We start from the raw sequence: 22,385 nt of genomic DNA, 5'->3' as shown, positions 1-22,385 counted from the left end.
AACGACCTGGGGAGCAAAGGCTTTTCATTAAAGCAGTGTGAGGAGGTAAAACGCTGCTGTTTTTCTTTTCACATTATATCTTCTCTCCCCTCCCCCCTCTCCACCCCCCACACTCTCTCGCTCTCTCCACATCTCGCCCTTTCTCTGGTTGTGTTCTTCCATCCGGGGTCTATTTGCACAAGCTCTCTGTTTTTTGTCTAATCTTCTCTGCTTTCTGTTAACAAAATAAGCGTTCTGGTTTCTCAATTTCTCATCCTTTTCTTTGTTTGTAACAATTACATTTTTGTGTTTCTGAATTTTGAATCTGCCGCAATGGTATCTAAATTCCGCTAAAACTAGAGTAAAAATTACCATTTTCCCCCTTTAAAAATATCATCTGCACAACCTCCTATTATTCATTAAATAACAAGTTCAAAATTTAAAGTGTGGTCAGATCAAAAACGTTTCTGTAAAAAACTCTAAAACAATAAAAAACTATATACCGGTACACGTTTGTTGTTGTTTGTTTGTGAAGTCACAGATATGTTTTCTTTAGCGTATAGGGTGTTACGGAATGCTGATAATGACATCAGGTACAGGAGAGTCGAAAATAAAGTTAATGGTTCAGTTTTTGAGAGCATACTCTGAACCAAAAGCAACTACAGGCATGTGAAGGTTGTGTTTCATTTATAGTGATGCATGTATATATATCTTACATGTAATAATTAAAAACCGTTTCGATTTTAATGGAGGAGTAAAGATATAGGATGTTTCCTTCCTTTACCGTGTGACAGAATTCAAACCTTTGGTATTAGTTTATAATGTCAAACTAACGTTTTTTGTTAATATATATTAATTATTCATGGAACTTTATCCTTAACGGTACATATAATATGGATTTATACTGAATTAAATTTTATGTCGGAGATTAGGAGTAACTTGTTTTAAAATTAAAACAGGGTAAGCAGACTGGCAGCTATATATTGTTAGGAGCAGTAAATCCAGACCAGTGGTCGGGAATTGTGAGTTGGAGGAAGGGGCACGAACAACAATGAGAAGTACAGTGCCTGTATTATAGCTTCGCAACACTGTTATAGGTGCGACTATAAACATGCAAATGGTGTGTCACCATTCTGAAAGCTGTATAATATGCTTAATTATAGGCTACGAATCACAGCATATGTAAAAGGGCAGATTTTCAAGTGTTACAAGGCTACTAGTAAACTAGTCTGCACGGACAGCGCCCTTAGCACGGTACTGTTCCCTGCATCTTCGATGCAAACAGAATATTGGAAATCTTATTTGGCAGTTTTGACAAGAGAGTTACATTAGTCTGCACATGAGTCACGCCCCTCCCCGCCGTCGTGCCGGCAGTCTGGTAACGGGCATATGTAACAAATCAATCCAGAAAACAAATAAATATTGTATATGCTTATATAAATGCCTCAGTTTTTGTTGTAATTAAAGCGCGCGTTACAGTAGTCATTGCGCTGTCAATGTAGTCCTTACAAAGAAACCCCATATATAGACCTAAATATGCGAACATCGTGTCATAGAAATGTGTTCCTTTCCATCAATTTACTTATTTTCTAAACAGTTGGTTTGGATGGTCAAATTTATCCGAAGGCCTTCTCTCTATCGGGCAATACTAACTTTTTGTTTTGTGAGTGTATTTGTTTTGTCACGTAGTCTGTCGTGCCTTAGAGGCCGAATATAATTTAAGTCAACAAGGTTTTCTTCCACGCTGTGTATTTTTATTTTGTAATGTAGGCCTATACGGTACTATATGTCTCTGGTTGTATCATTTTCAAGGTAAATAAAATTCCACAACATCAATTCATAAGATGTCACCAGCGAATTCACAAACTTAATTCAAGGTAGATAGAATTGTTATTGATCTCTACATTAGGGCAAAATAAATATACATATTTAATTTATGAATCCACCTAATATGCTTTGCAGTATGGATTCAAAATTGGAATCGTATATGTAAAACACCGCCAGCTATATGCGTATACAGCGCAAATAACGATTACGATTGAACACAAAATCTTTAACACAAATAGTTAATTGTGTTAATATTAGTGAGATAATTCGAACACAGTACGCTATACAACAGCTTGATTTATAACGGCATTGTAACATAGGCCTATAATATTATATATACTTTTACTAGTGTTTAATCTACAAGACTGTTTTTCATTTGTATTTTTTCAGGAAGTATCAAATATATTCCCGTCACGTTTTGAATCAGAATCGGCATGGTTTTTTGCCTTCTTCTTTTCGTTACTTCACAACTGACAGGTATCTTTTACGTCGATTTACATGGCTTAAGGTTCTATAAGTCAATTAGTGTATAATATAACACCAAGGGAAATGTAATTACCTCGATTTTCTGGTTCAATTTATTATATTTTTCCTTTTTCAGCAATAACTGTCCGATTTCTCACGCGAAGGTTCATCGGGGAATATGAATCTAGCATAGGTAAGCAAACTCTTGGTTTTTTTCTTCTTCCTTTGGTGGTGAAATTCAAATATTTTGAAGCAAAATATTCAATATCATGATTCCATTTCTATACTGTTAGGCAGAAAGGTGTAGAGAATTATAACTTGTATTGACGCAGTGAAGTAAACCATGATAAATTATAGAGAAGAAAAACTATAGCTGTGCTTTGGATTGCACGGAAATTGTTTATGACGTAGTAATTATTGTATGGTATTCTATGTACTTCATTAAACTAATTGAACCTTGATATACCTAATGGCAATATTGAATTCAGATATTACAGCCCTAAAGGAGCATTTGTCGTGCGGTAATTACACATGCAGAGATTATTTTAGAAACGACGAAGGTTACCAAAACTATCTCAACATGAATCAACCATACAATGCTATTATTGGGGACAAAATATTAATATGATTTCATTCTACCAGTTTAGATTATGTTTTTGTTTTATGTTTGAAATGTTCCACGCGGCTCGAGAGTGCAGGGGATTCATATCCGTCAAATTAAACAGAAATAACGTCCTATAATATTCCTTTTTTTTTGCACAAAAATGATGATTTCATCGTATTAATGAAATATGAATGTCTGAAATATGTCTATATAAAAACTTTGCTTGATATAAACATTATTATTAGAAATGTCAACAAATGACCTTCGTATGTAATTAACAAATTTGAGTTGGTCTAATTATCATTTATCTTAATGAATCAGACGGCAGACATGACTGTCTCCGATTGTGTTATTTTCTGAAATGTCAATTAGATTATTGGTTTAAATTGGCTGAATTATCGTTGCCATATGTTACATTTAGTTGACGTCACAACTGTACTTTTCTTGCAGTGCGGTGCGTATTAGTTTTACCATAACACTAAAACAACATAAAACGTATATATATATATATATATATATATATTTATATATATATATATATATATATATATATATATATATATACATATATATATATACATATATATATACATATATATATATATATATATATATATATATATATATATATATATATATATATAAATATATATATATATATAAATGAAAATCGTAATGAGTGGGAAAATCATTGCATATATATATATATATATATATATATATATATATATATATATATATATATATATATATATATATATATATATATATATATATATATATATATATATATATATATATATATATATATATATATATATATATATATATATATATATATATATGGCGTCATGGCTCCTTAGTGCAGGATTTTAATTGATGTAATTTTTTTAGGAAATTATAATAACCCAACGTTCTGCTTAATTCATATGAGCAACAGTGCACCCTTTTGCTTGGAGGGTTATTTTTTCTAATTAATTAAAAGTGGTGTTAAATACCACTTTGATTGATGGCAACACTTGTAAACAGTCTGTAGCATTTTTATTTAAATTACCTTGATGCCTAATGGCATCCTTTAATCAAATTTCATAATTTTATTTATTGCCATGGTTACATGAACAGTGTTGCTTCTTATAACACTTTCTTGCAATTTTGGACTAAACGTCGATAACATTAAGCCATCTTTCGTACGGTGTACATATGCAACTACACGTACATCCCCTGTCTCATTAGTCTTCCTTTTTCTTTCTACGTGTTTTTTGTTTAGTTTTATAGTTTTTAAATAAATTTATTTAAACTCTCTAGTAATTAGAGCGTCAAAACGGTTGTAACACCTGCTAGTTCGTTCTCCTGTTACTATTTAAAATGTCCACCAAAACTTAATTTTACAAACACAAAACCCCAAAAGACTGTAATTCAAAGCCTTTATTTGTTTGCCCATATCCTTGTGAAAAACACTTTAAATCGATTTAAGAGGAAACAACAAGGAGACAGGGAAAAAAAACCCGACAAACCTCGGCAGTTGATGGGGACATCAGGGGGTAAATTCTGTTTAATACACTTTATTAGATATAAGGCTTCATCTAGTGTATCGCAGGATAACGCCGAAACAAGGAGGTCAGTTATATCACTAATCTGAGTTAGGAAAATTTTGACTTGAAGAAGTGAGAAAACTTTGTGATGAACGTTCTCGGTTATAACCAAATATTTTACTTAGTTGACGATGACAAAGGGTTCTTAATTGTTTCTTTTAAAACAATTAACAGTATAATATTCTAAGAACCTATAGATCTAATTCTCTACATAAGGTTTCAAATATTAGGTGAAAAAGGACGTCAAAAATGAAGAAAAACTGGCAATTATTGGCGTGTTGCAATCAGGTATATAGAATTTACCCAGCTCCCAGGATCACGCAATGTTAAAAGCACACTACACGGTATCATAGAAGAATAATTGATTAGCAGTGATATAGATTGTATCGAAATAACTGAAAAACCGCTGGCTGTTGACAAATTTACAATACATGTGGCATTTGTCACCGTAACACCAGTTTGTGTTGGGTACCCAACAAATTATTTTAAAAAGTATGTTATTGGCTATTTTTATTCAGAAATATTATCACAGTGTGAAGTGATAGGGAACCAGTAATAATATTTAATACATTAGACCTTATGAATAATACAGCGTATATGTTATCACTATTTATGTATTTAGTTAAATCTTCTCTGTTTATCCATTTTTGACCTGGTTTACATTCCGAAGTTGATTTTACTTTCATATCTTCGTTATTTATATTTATTATTATATTCCTATCTTCTATATCTATCTGTTTGACTCGGATGTCAGGGATGAAACCGCAAGGTTTATACCGCGAAAAAACCCTCTGTTAAATCAATTTTATATAAAGAAAGAACAAACACTCAATTATTTTAAAAAGGCCGGATCTTTTGAAATATTGAACTAGCAGTAGAACAAATAGTATGATATTACCAACATAATTCATTAGCCTTTCATTTCCGTTCTCCATTCTCAAGTATCTCTCGAAATGGTCTCAAACTTTAATAAACATTCTTGCGGAATAAAGAAGCAAACCAATAAATCAAATAATTGTAATTACTTATCGCAATGCGAACTTTTCTCTTTGCTATGCGATATTTTCAGTCTCTTCAAGTTGAACTCAAAATGTTCTCGTAAAAAAATATATCATAAATATATGACATGTTTTGTCAAATATGGAGGTAAAGAGGTAAACAAATGATAGCATGTGTAATATCAACAGCTGATTTAAATGATTAAAAATTGTTATTACGTCCTTCCCGGAAGTACGCTGATGTTGCTTTTAATAGAAGGGAGATCAAATGAGCTAGATATGAATCAAACCCAAAGTCAAATTTCATATCAGTATACTGTTTAATATTTCGTAGAGCTGTTTTGGCTTAAGCCTATACTTAATTGTTTACTAGACGAATAGTGTATTTGATTTAAATTTAACGGTAGCGGATTGCTATTTCCGAGTCGGTAGTCAATAATCAACGCACTATATACACGGTACAGTATACACTTACAATATTTGGTGTATGAAATATTGGTTGTATTAATATTTCTTTGTATGAAAACTGTACATAAGTGAATTACAACTATATCGTTATGTATTTATACACAGTAATAAGTATAGGGCTTTACAATAATATAGACATGTTTCATTTGAGCTGCTATTCATCAAAATAATATCACTATTTGTTAAACCTACATTTTTTGGTTATCACGGAACATGTAATAAGAACCCCAAAATATGAAAACGCCATGCGAAGCTCAATATTTCTTCCAATAGACACATTTATTAATTCATACTAATCATTTATCGATGCCAACCTTTTCAATTTTTCATTTTTTTTTTAAATTTGAAACTAAAGTGTACTGTATACCTTATAAAAATAATATTGTTTTTCATGACTTATTTATTTGTAAGAAATTCAAAAAATTAAACCAAATTCAATACAAACATTGCTATTTTAAGATTAATGCTAATAGTTAACTTCAATTTTATCTAAAAATATCGTTAAACAACAAAATGTTCAAGCACCTAATTTATTTTTACTTTCATTTCTTATCAAAGTGTCTCACATTTTGCTTTAACGTCTTAGCAGCAAATGCATAAATGGTTTAGATAGAGAAGAAGTAAAACTAAATATGTTGATGTTGTTGCTAATTCCAGTGAGTGGGTAGTATTATGAAGTACATCTAGAGTAGATGAATTAAACTAAAAATGTCGATATTGTTGCTGATTCCAGTGAGTGGGTGTATGAAGTGGATAAAGAGTAGTGGGTGGACAAAGGTTGTGAAGAATACCAATCAACTATAAATATAGGTTTAAATTAAAGGCTTAAATATGCAAAAATATCCGGGAAAACAAGAAGTGAGCAAACAGGGTATCTCGTCTTCTTATAGTTCTATATATATATTCTACTCCCACTTATAGTTTGTTGTCACTGCAAACACTATATAGCTAGAAGACTTAAATTTTACCTTTCATGCCATCTGTCAAATTATCGCTTTTTAATCATAAGACAAGAGCGAGCATGGTTTTATTTTTGAAATACTTCAAACCATTACTTGATGATATATTCTAATTTCAAGTAGTTTTTAATTATATAAACATATAGTAACGTTAATAACAAAATACACTCATGGAACTGAAGACATAGTTTGAACTGAAAAACAAATCAGTTTCTGGCACTCTAAAATGATAATATATATATTTATAACTCTTAGCGTTTGTGTGTATGAAATCTTCTTTCCAACCAATTACTTTCAAAATAATTAGCTGAAGTTGTGAAGTTATCTTCCATCTTGCAAAGTAAAACAAAGCGGAATTGATTCCATCAGGAAAGAAGACGTGAAAATAGAAATGCATCTCCAGCATTTAGTTGCGACAAAATATCGACATGAGGCGGCAGCGTTTTATCCTATTATGAACAAAAGATGAAATTTCAAACGATGATGACGTCAAATTAGTGCCAAGTACCTCATGCAAGGGTTTAGGATTGCTTCAAGAGGGTAAAGGTTTTAACTCTCTGGTAATACTCTTTTTATCTTATATCTGCCTTATATTTCACAACACAAAGATCAACCAGATATCCCAAAAGATGGATCAATGGCATGCATGGTCTACAACACGTTACCTGATTTTCTATGTGGATTCTCACACCATGTATCTACCCATGGAGGTAAAAACAGTTTTTACCTCTATGATCTACCTCAGTCTTGAACGTTCTGGTGGCTGGAGTTGCAGATTTGTTTTGCAAATATAGGTTACAAATACATCTTCTCTATAGCACTCTGAATCGCGAAAATATGAAGTTTTCAACTTGGGTGATATTTGAATGAATGATGAACGGATTTCAACCACGCCATTCAACTGAAAATGTCTTTCTCATTTGTTTCCCTTTTCTAATATTTCGACCATTTATACACAGAGGGAACAAATATTTCTACCCTAAAAGCTGCATTTTTGATGAAATTCTAACAACATTTATTATCAGAACAAAGTGAGACCGTGTAATGTATTTAAGAATGCTTCTTCAAAGAAACAGAAAATGATACCGCATGGGCACTGTTTTAATCCTTACAGTTCACTTTTGCCATATTATTACTTTAACATAGGTTCAAATTAAGGTGATAACCTTGCAATTTTTTTTACCATCCTCTCAGTTTTATAGGTAAATACCCCCCACCCCCCCCCCCCCACGAGCCCTGTGTAAGCTTTATTGTTTGACATCAATTCTCTCGGTCTTTCCATTGAATAAATTTGTTTATCTTACGTCTATATACAGTAATCTATAAATCAGATTGTAAATAACATTTATCTGTATATTTATTTATAATTGAGACAAATATGACTCCAAAGCAGATACAGCTTTAATATATTACGATTGATCGCTTACTTATTTTCTATCACAATAAAAGTGGAAATAGCTTTGTACGTTTTCCATAAAATAAGTGATTAAGTTAACCCCATATATGTACCCGATTTCTTTAGTTTCTTAACGCGTTAACCTAATCGAAGCCGCAAACAGAATCCGTCGTCCAAGGAGCCACAATAAAAATTATTTCCTTCAAGTTTTTTTTCGATCATTTTTCTTATTCCTTTGGATGACTTTAGTGGCATTGACTCATTTCCACTGGATTAATGATTTTTATGGACTTTACAATGAATCTCGTGATTAAGTGAGAATTTATTCACATATTGACATACTGTCAAATATAATTATACATAATGATATTACCAATAAATGTCATTTGTCGAACGTTTTACTGTCAAAACTGTCAGTAGGTTCGTTTTTCGAATGACGTGTACTGAAGTACATACTCTTGGTACGGAATCGGGCATGAATATATCGATAAGGGAATAAAATAATATAATGGAGAAAGTAGTGAACAGTTGGAAGACATTAAAATACTAAGTAAACAGTCTTTAATCAAACTAACCCTCGCTCAAGACGGAAAGCTGTAGTTGTCCTGCAATCCAAGATACATATTTTTTTTTTGTAACAGCTTGGCAATAATAACTGCTGTCATGAAACTTGTCGATGGAGACTTGAAGTGAAGTATATTTAGAATCTTATCAATCTATCTTTAGTTATATATTTTCGTGATTTCAATGATATTTTGAAGGACACTCGAGTTTGTCGTGTCTAAACGAAACCAGCAAGAGGCTGATAATTCTATCTTTGTTACAGCGAAATATTTGTCGGAGAGACGACACTATTAATATCACTATAGTGTAATGGAAAGGTTTAGAAGAAAGCTATAACAGCAAGCACTGCTTGCTTCGTGGGTCAGTTCGTATAAGTATAGTGTTGAATATGATGTAATGAAAATTAAGTTTAATTGATTAACATTTGCTTGTCAATCTTTTTTCGAAATTAGCTAACAACGATCGGATCAACAAAAAGTGAACTGTGGAAAAATGAGCAAAGCAATAGACAGTTGGAATGGGATTCGAACCAGTGACCTCTAAATTACAAAGTACCTATGGCTGTATCAACGTAAATGAACTATCCCTGCAGCCCTTAGTGGTAGCGGTCCCTTTTCATCATAGTTAACAAATATAACAGAATGACAATATTACAGTGTAGTTAGTTATGATTATGCATTGCATATTCATAAATGTATGACACACACATATATATATATATATATATATATATATATACATATATATATATATATATATATTACATAATGACGTCATATGCATTGATAAACACCCACTACCAAGTGAAGGTTGCTTGTATTGATGTTAACACATTAGATTATAAATGTCAACAACATCAAATAGGCCTGTTCTTATTGTATATTTCGATTTTACTTTTTTCAGTCCTTTAGAAGTATATGTTGTCCAATGTGACTTGCTCGTTGTAAGAATAATAATAAAAATAATATCCATGATTTCTTAATATTTGGCAAATTGTTTGCAACTCCATATGGTAACAGCACAGTTCTAACGTGACAACATTATTAATATTACCAATGAAATGTACATACTGTGGTTTTTCGCAAATCAATAACCAACAGGGGAGTACAATATTTCTATACAAAGCAGAATGCAGAGTCGTGCAGCGTTTGAATGCGGAGAACTTTGACATTTTAATAGCCATGTCAAATGTATCACAATTTTAACCCTGAGGAGAAATCACCAAGTGCGATTCGACTAAAGGATGTTTTTACTGTATCAAGTGCCTTAAATAATGAATTCACATACCGGCTATGCACTGTGATCCATATAAATCAGTCGATTGCATAACAAAATTAAACCAAACACCCGTACAAAGACCGCCAATATGGTGTGATGAGGGATTGCTAACAATGTGAAATACGTTTGACGTTCCGAGTCATTTTACCTGTGAAAGATAAAACAACCCCAGGCCCGCAGCAAGGCTTTCCCCCACCCCCACCCCACCCCCGTGCTGACTTTCGTCTCCCCCCCCCCACTTAGCAGAAGTTACAGGACGCGAGTTTTGTGCCCCTCCTAACAATTCTTTGTGTCCCTCCGACTCAAGACTTCCTGAATATTGGCCTCCATGTCCTTAACTTCCGTATAATAATAGTGTTTATTGTCGGGCTTACGTAGCACTGTGTTGATAATTGCCCTTTAATTGCACGTAGCCTACAAATGGATGAAAGATTGTTACCTTTAGCATGTACGGCCTCTAAAAGGTATACAAGAAAATTCCGCCGTAATACCGTATGTCACCGACAAGGATATATATTTTAAAATAAAGTTTGAAGTACTCTCTTTGTTTAAAATGTGTAGAGCATTGCACATTATTCATGATATCCTAAACAATGCTTCCACATCGCAGCCGTTCCTACGCCAAACGGTAATTTTGGAAGTACATTCCCGTCAGTGTGTTCAATTAATTGTAGTTATAGAAGCTCGAGAATACCCATTTTTGAGATTGGATAATTAATAAGAATGTGTTCTATAACTCATCTAACATTTTAAAAAAGGTGGCCAGGCATTGGACAACTTTTCCTTGGTCATAAATCAATGTCCAGACGGCGCTTGCTTTATGTACGCCGTTGTATGAGTCGGCTTGTCACCTCAGTATCAACTGGGATGGGTAATTCCTTGATGTTTCTTCAATTTCCTAAATGTGATTAATTCCTTACGGGTCTGTCAAAACATTCTGCAACGTAACCTTGGGCTGCCCCTCTTAAATGTATACTGATGAACGGCTTCTCTCACTTATCCATTTGTTTTAACCGTTAAGTATGTGAAATTATCTTTTTATAGGAGTCACAAACAGAATCGAGAAGACACTCAAGTTTAGCAAAGCAAAGTTGGGGTGCGAAAAGGTTTTTGTGTTCGTGAATTTACTTAAATCTGACATTTGGCGTCACTAAGAGAAATAAAGGACAGAGTATATAGTGTTTAAGAAGCTTGATGCATTACAAAGTTACCACACGATTCCGTTCATTATATTTACTGTAAAGTGATTAATGTATGACGTGAAGCACGTCTAGTCTCCGATACAAGTGTAATAAACCCGATTCTTATCATTTAGCGCCTCAATTTCAAGCATTTTTTTACGAAATCGATACTGCGAGTTTGAACGTGTTTCTTGCATGCAAATTTGACAATTATTCATTGGATCCATCCTCATACAAAAGGGCGGCCTATAGATTCTATTTCGTGAAGCATACATACGGTAAAACTTATTTTATATGTCTATATATTTCAAAGTACTTTTGAATTATTACTGATGCACTAAAGTCTCTGCGTACAAGCATCGTGTTGCCAAACGCCGTCTCGGGCAATATAGCGAGCTCAACATTGCCATAGAAATCTTGCCATTGGTTTTGTTGTCGTTCATTGAGTGGTAGACATAACTGGTGAATGTATACGACAATGTTTACGTAGAATAGTATAGGTATTTACCTTGGTTTGTAAAATTTAACGTTTTCTTCGTGAGATCGTCTTGATACTCACATAATCTCATAAGTTAACCATGGCTACAGGAATTACCTTCATTACAACTCTCTGAAGGTAAGTTTGTACAAGTCTATATGAGGATGTACCTTGAGTTTATGGACGTGTAAAATGGACAATTACCAACTGGAATTTGACTAGTCAAGCTAATTAGCTATGGTTAATGGTTATGTGTATTCAGTATCGAGTAGCGTTGAAATATTTATTAAAATCAACAAAATAAAACCTGCTCTCTATACGGCCCATTTCTTCTTCTTAAATGACAAAACCGGAAAGCTTTAAAAGAAGTAACCTATGAAATTCATCAACCATTTTCCCTGTAAGCATAAATTACAGACTCATGTAAATAATCCCCGGGGAAGGGGAGGGGGAGAGGAAAATATATTTAGAGCGTAGTTTACACAGATTGATGCGGTCATGTGACTTTGGGGCTATATTCGAACACGAGAATTCTCCTCAAAATGTTGTATTTACTCCTTAGACAAATGCCAGATGCTAGGAATATGATAAAGTTCTCGAAGCTGAACATCATGCGCTAGAATGTACACGATGTATGAGCGGGTGAATAACGTGGCATGGCTGGTATATGTAGATGTATAGAGACATAGTCTGTAATGTGTTGTGTATACGTGTTACTGTATATGTGTGATGTCGTGTGCTTAATTTGTCGTACGTACTAGTGTACTGAAAACCCGAAGGGATTATTATAAGTCCGATTGTCAGATGTTAATCTATAGCGCTGTCAGAAACGTACTTCAGAGTGGTAGTGTAGTGAGACTCACATAATTTGAGCTATGGAAATCTTTCCTTTTTATTCAAAATTTACATATCATGATAACAAATTATAGGTCTACTCAAAATTTACATAAACATTAGACAAACGTTTCAAAAGAGCACGGTATCACGAAAAAATCATCAGAGGGAGAAAAAGAAAGAAAGTATGGAGTTACTTCAAACAGAGCGTCCTATATTTTATTTCAGGTATTAAAATTGGTCACGTGTTTTGACGGGATGTCAGATCTAATCGTAGCTTCGCTTTCTTATAATGAATGAAACATTCTTCTAGTTTAGCTAGCTATACTGGCCGCAATAAGTGACTACTTTTATAGGCCTGGAAGGGGAATTCTTTTTTCGACGCTAAGCCACATCATTTGTATGAGGGAGAAGCCACAGAATGGCTTAAAACTTACAATTTTAAGGTGTTAGATGATTTGTGATTTATGTTCATTTGAAAGACCATATCAGATGGAACACAGTGGATACCTTATGGATGAAAATAAAGACGCCATCTTACTTCAGCTCGAGCCCAAACGCTATGGTTATATTTCTTCTAAATTCTAATACCCGGATAGACTTTATCCACACCGCCATAGCATTTCAATGAGAAATAACGTAACTATAGTTACTGTATTTTATGATATAATCCTTTTAAATCTCAAGTAAAGCTTCATCGCTATCTCCGCAATATGTGTGGGTTTATTCTCTTCGTCTTTTTCCTCGTTCCGACACGCCCCCCCCTCCCCACCGTATCTACCGGGTATGTCTCGCAGCAAACGAATGAGTTATATTTCTGTTTTGGCAGCCAAGCAATGATTATCGGGTGGTTTGCCCATATCACCGCCGCCTAGAGTATACTGACTAGTTTACTGACTAGTGTTCTTAACATGTCCATTATTTTTCCGCTGTCAAATCTATAATGGATGTTCGAGTAAAAATATATATATTGTGTAATATTTATGAATTAGGGACACATTTACTATACATAACATATAAAAAATGCAGTCAGACGTTATGGAGATGTTCACGATTTATGATTTATGTAGGCTTATAAATTTGGAAAGACCATCATGCACAACACACAACACGTCAATGACAGTATACAGAGGTACTAATAACTGTATCGTATAACATATATACCGTTAAACACTATATATATATATATATATATATATATATATATATATATATATATATATATATATATATGTATATATATATATATATATAAATATGTATATATATATATATATATACATATGCGCGCGTGTGTGTGTGTGTATAAGTATATATATGCTTGGAGCCTCTCTTTATTAGCTCACGTTTGTTTCATTACAGTCTGCATTTCGCTATAATCTATGACGTTATAAAGCGTCCTGCGGTGTTGAAGTTGCCACAATATTGTGTTACCGTCCTCGATGGTTTAAGAAAAAACAATATAACTGAAAATATTATGTTTCTTTAGTCCTCCAAAATCGCAACAGCAACAAAGATATTACATGTTAAACTATAAGAGGGCTGCTGAACCAGTAAGAAATAAACAATTTACTTTGTGGGACACTAAATTTGTTGTGATGGATATATCTGTTAGTCACTCATTGTTTCAGCCATCTGGTTGAAACCACGTGTATCTGTTAACTAGATTGATGGGTATCCAAATGTAAACATTACGTAGTTTTGCTCAGAATAATAAACATTACACATCACGAACTCACGCATACAGCTGTGATCGTTTAACATTGTATTGTATAAAGCGAGGTTCATGACTCTGATCAGGTAGTTCATATTATTTTATCACTCAAAAACTTTAATAATATCTTGATTACAGGTGCGTTTCCTAATAACAATAGCAAAAAAACAAAACAATGTTCTCTCTCTTTTGTATACATGTGTTTGTGACGGGGAGGGTGGGAGGAGGGGGGAGGTTGGCTGCATAGCATCACAATGATTGCACACCGTACTTTCCCAATTACGATGAATAATTTTAATAATTTATGTCAGCAATTGGAATGCTGAGTCAGCCTAATGTGTATCATGTTGTGACATGTGTTGTATAACTAACGTCTCAAGGGTCCCAAACTTAGCTATATACTTTAGTTTTTACTTATTTAACATATTAACATTGTCATGTTTCACTTTCCGTTACTTCTTTCCGCATCCGGCATGCGATAGATCATCTCTACAAGCAAACGGTGGCTTTCAACGAAGCACATGTGAACATAGAAGTTCTTGACACCTGTACGAAGGTAGGTTATTATAAATCAGCCTATTATTTACCTCTTGTCTCGAGAATCAAGTTCAACGTTTTAAGATGGGTTTCAAGGCTGGGATAAAATCAATACAGAAAACAATGCAAGGGAGGCAGATGAAGAGACACTTATTCAATTTGCCCTCCATTACCGCTGCTGGTTATATATATATATTATATATATATATATATATATATATATATATATATATATATATATATATATATATATATATATATATATATATATATATATATATATATATGGATTTACAACTTACACTTCGGGTGGCTTCCAATTCAGCATTTTAACAGCATTTCAGATGTGGAATCTTCTCAATTTAGAAAGTCATTTAAGATGGGATAACCGTAGATTGCTCTGGTATGAAGAAACCCATCTAATGTGGAAATTGGATTATCTATTTTACGAACGACTTTTGCGTTTAAATGGTCAGTCTTGCAAAATCGAATCTTCCTTTGTACCTAGCTAAATTAATGTACAATATACTGTGCCAATGTCTTTCTTTGAAAACATCCGAAAGTGATGGCGCCATTTGCTTACTAAAACACAAGTGATATCCGTGTTCGTTAATTTGCCTACTATAACGTTCATGTTGTTGTTTTTATAAGTATTTGTTGAAATTAATTCAAGACCATGCATGAACTATATAACATTTACTCATTATTTCAACTTGGAAATTCTATCGCACTAAAAAAGAAGGCAACTTTCTCAAGGCAAGGTTGTTCTTTCCGCTATTTGATAGCTATGACTTGTTGGAGAAAAGTCGGCTCACTCGATCCCGTTTTTACCCACTAGGGCATTGCTCCCTCGTCAATACGAACACGGAATTGATCGAACGCTGGTTTAATTTAATTTATCAGATTTGGTTTCCAAGAAATCAATTCTGCTTATCAAATAGGATGGTAAAAAAAATAGAATTAACGTGTTGGAGAAGGCCTAACCTGTTCAAGAATGAGGAGAAATGATTTGATTCTGTAGATGGACTGCACTATCCTTGTCTATTTCATTTCAACTGCGTTATATATATATATATATATATATATATATATATATATATATGTGTGTGTGTGTGTGTGTGTGTGTGTGTGTATGTGCGCGTGTGGGTGGGTGTGTATGTATGTGTGTGTGTGATTAGCATGAATAAGCGTCCATTAATATATATTTCAAATACTCAATTTATTAATGTGCCTTTTGTGTTCCCGCATGCTTGTATATGTTTCTTGTTGTCTTGTAACAGCAGGAATATTCCCTCAAACGTCTACTTTATGTAAGGCGAAAATTCTATGGTTTACTAACACGATTTTGTTTTCACTCTTTGGCAATGCAGCTGGATTTTGTTCGTAAACGAGAAGATCACATGAGATGGGCTGACGGGATGATTCTTGTGTATAGTGTATGTAACAGGGAAACCTTTGATTCTCTCGATCAGCAAATTAAGCGCGCACAATCTGCTAAAGCGCCCAGTTCAATATCAATCGCCGTAGTTGCTAATAAAATTGACTTGGATCAAAATTGTCACGAGGTGAACTCAGAAGAAGGTCACGATTTAGCTGAGGAATACGGCTGTCATTTCTTTGAGGTTTCAGCAGCAGAAAATTGGGAATCTGTTTGGAGGGCATTCTCTGCAGTTGTTAAAGATGTCGACGAAGAGAAGAAACATCGGGAGCAAATACGACGGCGCAAAAGCAGTGTGACGAAAAATGTAGCTAACAAAGTACGACAAGCGATGTTTGGATCTCCCATGAGAAGGAGAAGAAAAATATCTGTCCCTTAATTTAATTATTGTTCTCTTGTTTTGATTTCTTTTTTTAATCGAATTCAATTAGTTCATATTAAAAGATTTTCATTCCATTCTTTTGATCATGGTTTGGTATAATATAAGTGTAACCCTGCTTGTCTTTCAAAATGAGTCATAATTGTATTTTCAGTTCCATAAAGTAATAGAGATTATTTCAGAAGTTGTCGTCAAAAGTTATCTTATTGTTTTTTATTTGTTACAACAGTTTGAACGATATTCCTGCCCTAATTCACACAACATATACTGTTTATAAGTTGACAAATTTCAATTCAAATGAAATCCAACAAACATGTCGACGAAAGACTGAAAAAAAGTGACGAGTTTGCTTTGATATCAATCTTATTAAAGTTTCAAATATAACTTACGTTTGTTTACACATGTACTGGTCACGGTGCACACAATAATATATATATATATATATATATATATATATATATATATATATATATATATATATATATATATATGTAAATATATATATATATTATAGCTTTACACCACAAGCCCAAACTTCTCACGGATCCTCGTTTTTTGTATCATTATTATTTATTATTCTGATACTGTTTGTCTCATGTAGAAAGATATGCAATGTAAACACATCTATTAGCAGTCTTTGTTAATGTCTTTTCGCAATTGTGTAGATGGATTCGATTCAGATCTAAGAGCCCACTTAGTTTTATACAGATTCACTAGATTCTCTGTTGAGTTTGTAATGATTTCGAGGCTCAGCAACAAGAATGCGGAAAATTGGTTTCATTAAAATATTTAAGGATTTCGAAATATAGCATAGTTACTATGTTTTCTATCCAGGGCATTCGCCATGTTTGTCAAATGGACTAATCATTTCACTTCAATGGAAAGAAATAGGTTTTTTCGGGTACATTGATAGTCTTTTGTTTTTTAATGTCTATGAATATCTATGAACAACATGCTACGTTACTTTCGTTGGTAAATTCATTTATTCTTTGTTTATATGTACTTTGCATGTATAAAGAATCTTGTTAACTTCGAGTCTCAACTATGTTGACGTGTCAATCCAAATTACATTAGGTAGATTGCTGCCTCTGTGACGTCACCATGGGAACAAGGATCTTAAGAAAAGTGATGTACATCGTACAAATATATTTAACACTTTTCAACAACAAACAAAATTCTAAAATGTGTTGCAACTCCTTTAACCATTGTGACCATTCGGTATATCTACCAAACTATGGGATACTGTTACAGCCTCCCTTTAAGGTTCTTGTTTTGTCGACATTAGCAGCTTTGCCGAAGGGTCTAACAACACTTCAACTAAAATTCTACCCGACGAACACTTGCTCAGACTAAAGTATAGACGGATAGGTTTTAGACTGAGGGGCATAATAAAACCTTAGGCTTGAATGAATAAAACGTTGAAGAAGCTGGTTAAAATACTGACATTCAAATTCTCGTATTTTGAGATCCGGAAGGAATCACCATAAAGAAATAAAATATATGAAAACGAAAGACCCAAACAAGTCCTTACCTATTATATCAATTCAAAGGATTTAAATTAACAAGTTAGTTTCGAAGTGCAACCAATTACGCTACATGAATTGGTGTTCTGTTCAAGTCATCAAACTACAAGCAGTTTATACACCCACTCACAGAAATTCAATATATTACCCTGACTGTGTGACATTAACTGAAATATGAAGGGACTACAAAATCAAGCTCAAAATGTATAAATATATACCCTGCTGTGTCTTAAAAGGTAAAAGATCAATGTCCTCATTGATGCAATATTTCATAAAGAAGAAGAGAAAATACATTACTAATTAAGGACCGACCTACTGTATAGTGCTAAAGATAAGCGTTGTTTATAGGCCGTGGCTATTCTTACAACTAGTTGTAACAATTATTTAAAAACTATTCTTACGACATCGGCGAATTCAAGCGCAGTAAAGTAAATAAAGCAACTGCGTATGTAGTAGGGGTAACCTAACCCTAACCTAACCCTAAACACTAACCTAACCTTAACCCTAACCGGAAATTATTGTTACTCCTAGTCATAAAAATAGTACTCCTAGCTGTAAAAATAGCCATGTTAAAGCAACTGCGCATGCGTATTTATAAATTATTCTTACAACTAGTCATAAGAATAGCCACTTTGTTGTTTATATAGGACTTTCTGTACTCACATCATGTATTGGTAGCCTATACATCAAGAAGCAAGGTATTCAGCCATCATTAAATCAAGGGCGTAGGAACCGTGGGGGCTGGGGGGCGCCAGCCCCCCAGTGAAAAATGTGGAGGGCGGAAGTATCATTCCGCCCCCCCGCTTCGCAAGTCAGAAAACCCCTTTTTCATTTCCAAATGAGAAAAAAATCTCATTTGGAGCACCAAATTGCATCTAAGGCCTGGTGAAAATACAAAATTAAGTTTACAAAATGGAGTGGGTGTTGAAGTGTGCTATATTGCACCAAATTGCATCTGAGGCTACCTGGAAATGCAAAAAAATTCCAAAGGGGAGGGGGACACCCCCTCCCCTTAGACCCCTCCCCCAGGCCGGCCATCAGTCTTCAGCCCCCCCGCTCAAAAGTACCTTCCTACGCCACTGCATTAAATTATCCTATTAAAGGGGTTTTGTTTTCTTCTACCAATAAGACAGCACTCATGGGATGTCGTGGTAATCAACTATACCTTGAAATATCCACATGAGGATTTGCGACGTTTGTCTGTATATATTTCAACTCAAAGAGTTGTGCAGCCACAGCTTGTTGAGATTTGATATTACTGCCTTCGTTCGCCCTACTATACACCTTGATTTAGTTCATGTTTGGTCTTGATGCAAGGTCTTGATGCTGGTTGGTGAACAATCGCTTGAATAAATCAACCTGATTTGCTTCACTTGAAACCAGTCGAGGAGTTTCTTGCTACAGGGGGCATTGACCTATTATGATATACCCTAAGTGTCATAGTACTTACAGATAGCTAACTGTATATTTCGGAAAGAGAATACTTATCTATCATTTTAGCAATTCACTGTCAAAATCATTTATGAATGATTGATTGGCTCCTTAAAGGTGTATGTCATGATGACGTCATGTTTTTGAATAGCATGCAGGCAGCTGCCAGAATTATATATACGTCTGTCATATTAAGGTATAGTTCATTTGCCGTTAATCAAGTTTTATTGTGTTATTGATCTGCTTCAATCTAAGAGTTTAGAAAGTGAATTTTCTGCATTTATAGTTTCGAAATTATTCTGTATGATGGTTTACCATTTCATTTTCCCCATCATTTATAAGTATGATATAGTCGTATCCAATTGTCTGTGAAATTTAACTGATTATGAACAGTATACGCAACACTTTGCATAACGTTCCTGTAAACCAATTCTGCACTATTTATTTTTGACACTTTTTGTGCATTGCCTGATAAAGTTTACTGTAAATAATTGAAGTAATTTTAAGTAAGTTTTGTAGTTTTGAACAATTCTGCAATGTTTTGCACAAACTAAGGCTGGTCCTTTTTTATTTTATCTTTTAATTAAATAATATAGAAATAATTGAAGTTTAGCTTTAATGTTCACCGGATGAAATCTTAGGCAAAAAGTATACCTTGATTATCGGTACGATCAATTTCTTGCCTTGGAAATGTCGTTGTTCATTACGCCACAAAAATGCTTTATAGACATCAAGCATAAAATAAAATGAATTTAACAAATGTGAGAAAGTGTTTTCCATCTGTTTTGCTCTTTCGATTTCGTCACAGGAGAGTCACATATAAGAGATTCCGGGACTGAGGGTAGTTACCTAAACAATTGCCGGGAATTTTCTGCATTTTAAGGTCAAAATCATACATTGAATGGCAAAAGTATGAATATTTCAGATATCATGATATTTTATAAATGCATGATCTGACCACAGCACTATGAATATCATCAAGGCAATTGAACTACAAAGAAAATCGAAATACCATGAATCTTTGCGAAATATAAAATATCGCTTCAAAATAACGGAAATCATTCTTCTTCCCACCTCTCCCCCCCCCCCCCTTAAAAAAAAGAAGAAGATAAAGCTTACCTTTACTTTGTCCTTTTTATGATTCCTTACTTTTAAGATTTTTTTTTTCATTTTTGTAAAAATTTAGACCCCAATAAGCATTGACGTATACAAAACGAGGGGTCTGCCCCCCCCCCCCCCGAGCAAAAATATGTCGAATTGAGGGCAATAGCGCTATATTTGTTACAGGCAAATGTAACCAACATTCACGTCATTGTTCCCAATCAGGGACAAGTTTAAGGAAAACACCCCCCCCCCCCCCTCATCCTGCAAAATGTCTTCCCATACGCCTACGCAAATACACAAAAAAAAATACAAGAACATACCTTGCTTCCGGTAGTTCTTTTCACGTGAAAGGAAGACATGCAGTCACGTGCTACAAACAAAGGAGTGGGGATTTCCCTAAGTTGTTTTCATTATTCGGTGATTGACGGTTTGTTGAAATTTCAGACTAACTGCTTATTGACAAAGAATGTCTAGTTTTAAACTAGTAACTCTGTGACATAGTTTGTGAAATGAGTAAGAAAGATATAGTTAACATCTTGCACGTGACACTGGTGGTTTATACGATGGTAATAAGGTAAAGTGGCCTACACTGAATCAGGACTACAGGGGCCTCAAGGGTGTGTTCAAGCCCCGAGGAAAATTATGTCACCCTTTTTAAAGTCTTCATTTTCTCTTTAGTATATTATGATATATAATAATCCAGTATTCATAATTCCATATTTCCATATTTCCACGGTTTCCGTGACAATAGGGCCTTAAGACATACTCCATCTATCTATAATGAGACATTAAGACACATACTCCATCTATCTATAATGAGACATTAAGACACATACTCCATCTATCTATAATGAGACATTAAGACACATACTCCATCTATCTATAATGAGACATTAAGACACATACTCCATCTATCTATAATGAGACATTAAGACACATACTCCATCTATCTATAATGAGACATTAAGACACATACTCCTTCTATCTATACTCAGGCATAACGACACATACCTATCTATCTATAATGAGGTCTTAAGACACATACCCCATATATCTATAATCAGGCCTTAAAGGTATTGAAGACTCGCCCAAACAGCGTGCCGCCATCTTTAAAGTTAACTTTCCGTTTATTGCAAGTGAAGTTTTTCTCTTGTCGCTACAAAATGCAGACAGTAATGGAACGTGATACCTTGTTATCTTTAGCTGGACCTGCGATGTCTATCGCTGTATCGTTTGTACACTGCGCTGTGAGTATATTGATCGCAGCTGTATGTACTGACTGTAAACTAGTGTCTAATTACCGACGGTATCAAGCTGTGTGTGTATTTTCTGGGATCGATGGTGGTGTCTAACACTTCTGTTACACCTCATTCCAAACTTGGTCAGATTACCGGCATTAGAAATTTCTTTGTGCGCGAGTTTTCACACCCTTTAAGACACATACCCCATCTATCTATAATAAGGCCTTGAAAGTCTCAATACGTGTTTGCCGATGAATTTCGGAAAACAAACTTCCGAAGCAGATTCAATGTTTCTTATGCTAAATGCACTCTTACCAGGTGGGTTTAATGGAGAAAAGATGTCGCAATTGTAAAATAGAAATTTATTTTCTTTTGCGCTCATGGTGCGAACGATT

General features: G+C 34.0%; 1 protein-coding gene across 1 annotated transcript in view; it reads left to right on the top strand.

Moving 5' to 3' along the window:
* The window catches only part of LOC139983806 (ras-related and estrogen-regulated growth inhibitor-like), a 35,930-nt gene extending 15,534 nt beyond the window's left edge, over positions 1 to 20,396 (top strand). Inside the window, exons 4-6 of the mRNA XM_071997635.1 lie at positions 2,408 to 2,464; positions 14,820 to 14,893; positions 16,245 to 20,396. Coding sequence (XP_071853736.1) covers positions 2,408 to 2,464; positions 14,820 to 14,893; positions 16,245 to 16,691 — 578 coding nt within the window. The 3' untranslated portion in view covers positions 16,692 to 20,396. The remainder of the gene's footprint in view (positions 1 to 2,407; positions 2,465 to 14,819; positions 14,894 to 16,244) is intronic.
* The last annotated feature ends 1,989 nt before the right edge of the window (positions 20,397 to 22,385 follow it).

Source organism: Apostichopus japonicus, chromosome 1 (genome assembly GCF_037975245.1).
Source record: "Apostichopus japonicus isolate 1M-3 chromosome 1, ASM3797524v1, whole genome shotgun sequence".
Taxonomy (NCBI): domain Eukaryota; kingdom Metazoa; phylum Echinodermata; class Holothuroidea; order Aspidochirotida; family Stichopodidae; genus Apostichopus; species Apostichopus japonicus.
The sequence above is the reverse complement of the archived record's forward strand: the minus strand, read 5'-3'. Positions and strand labels throughout refer to the sequence as shown.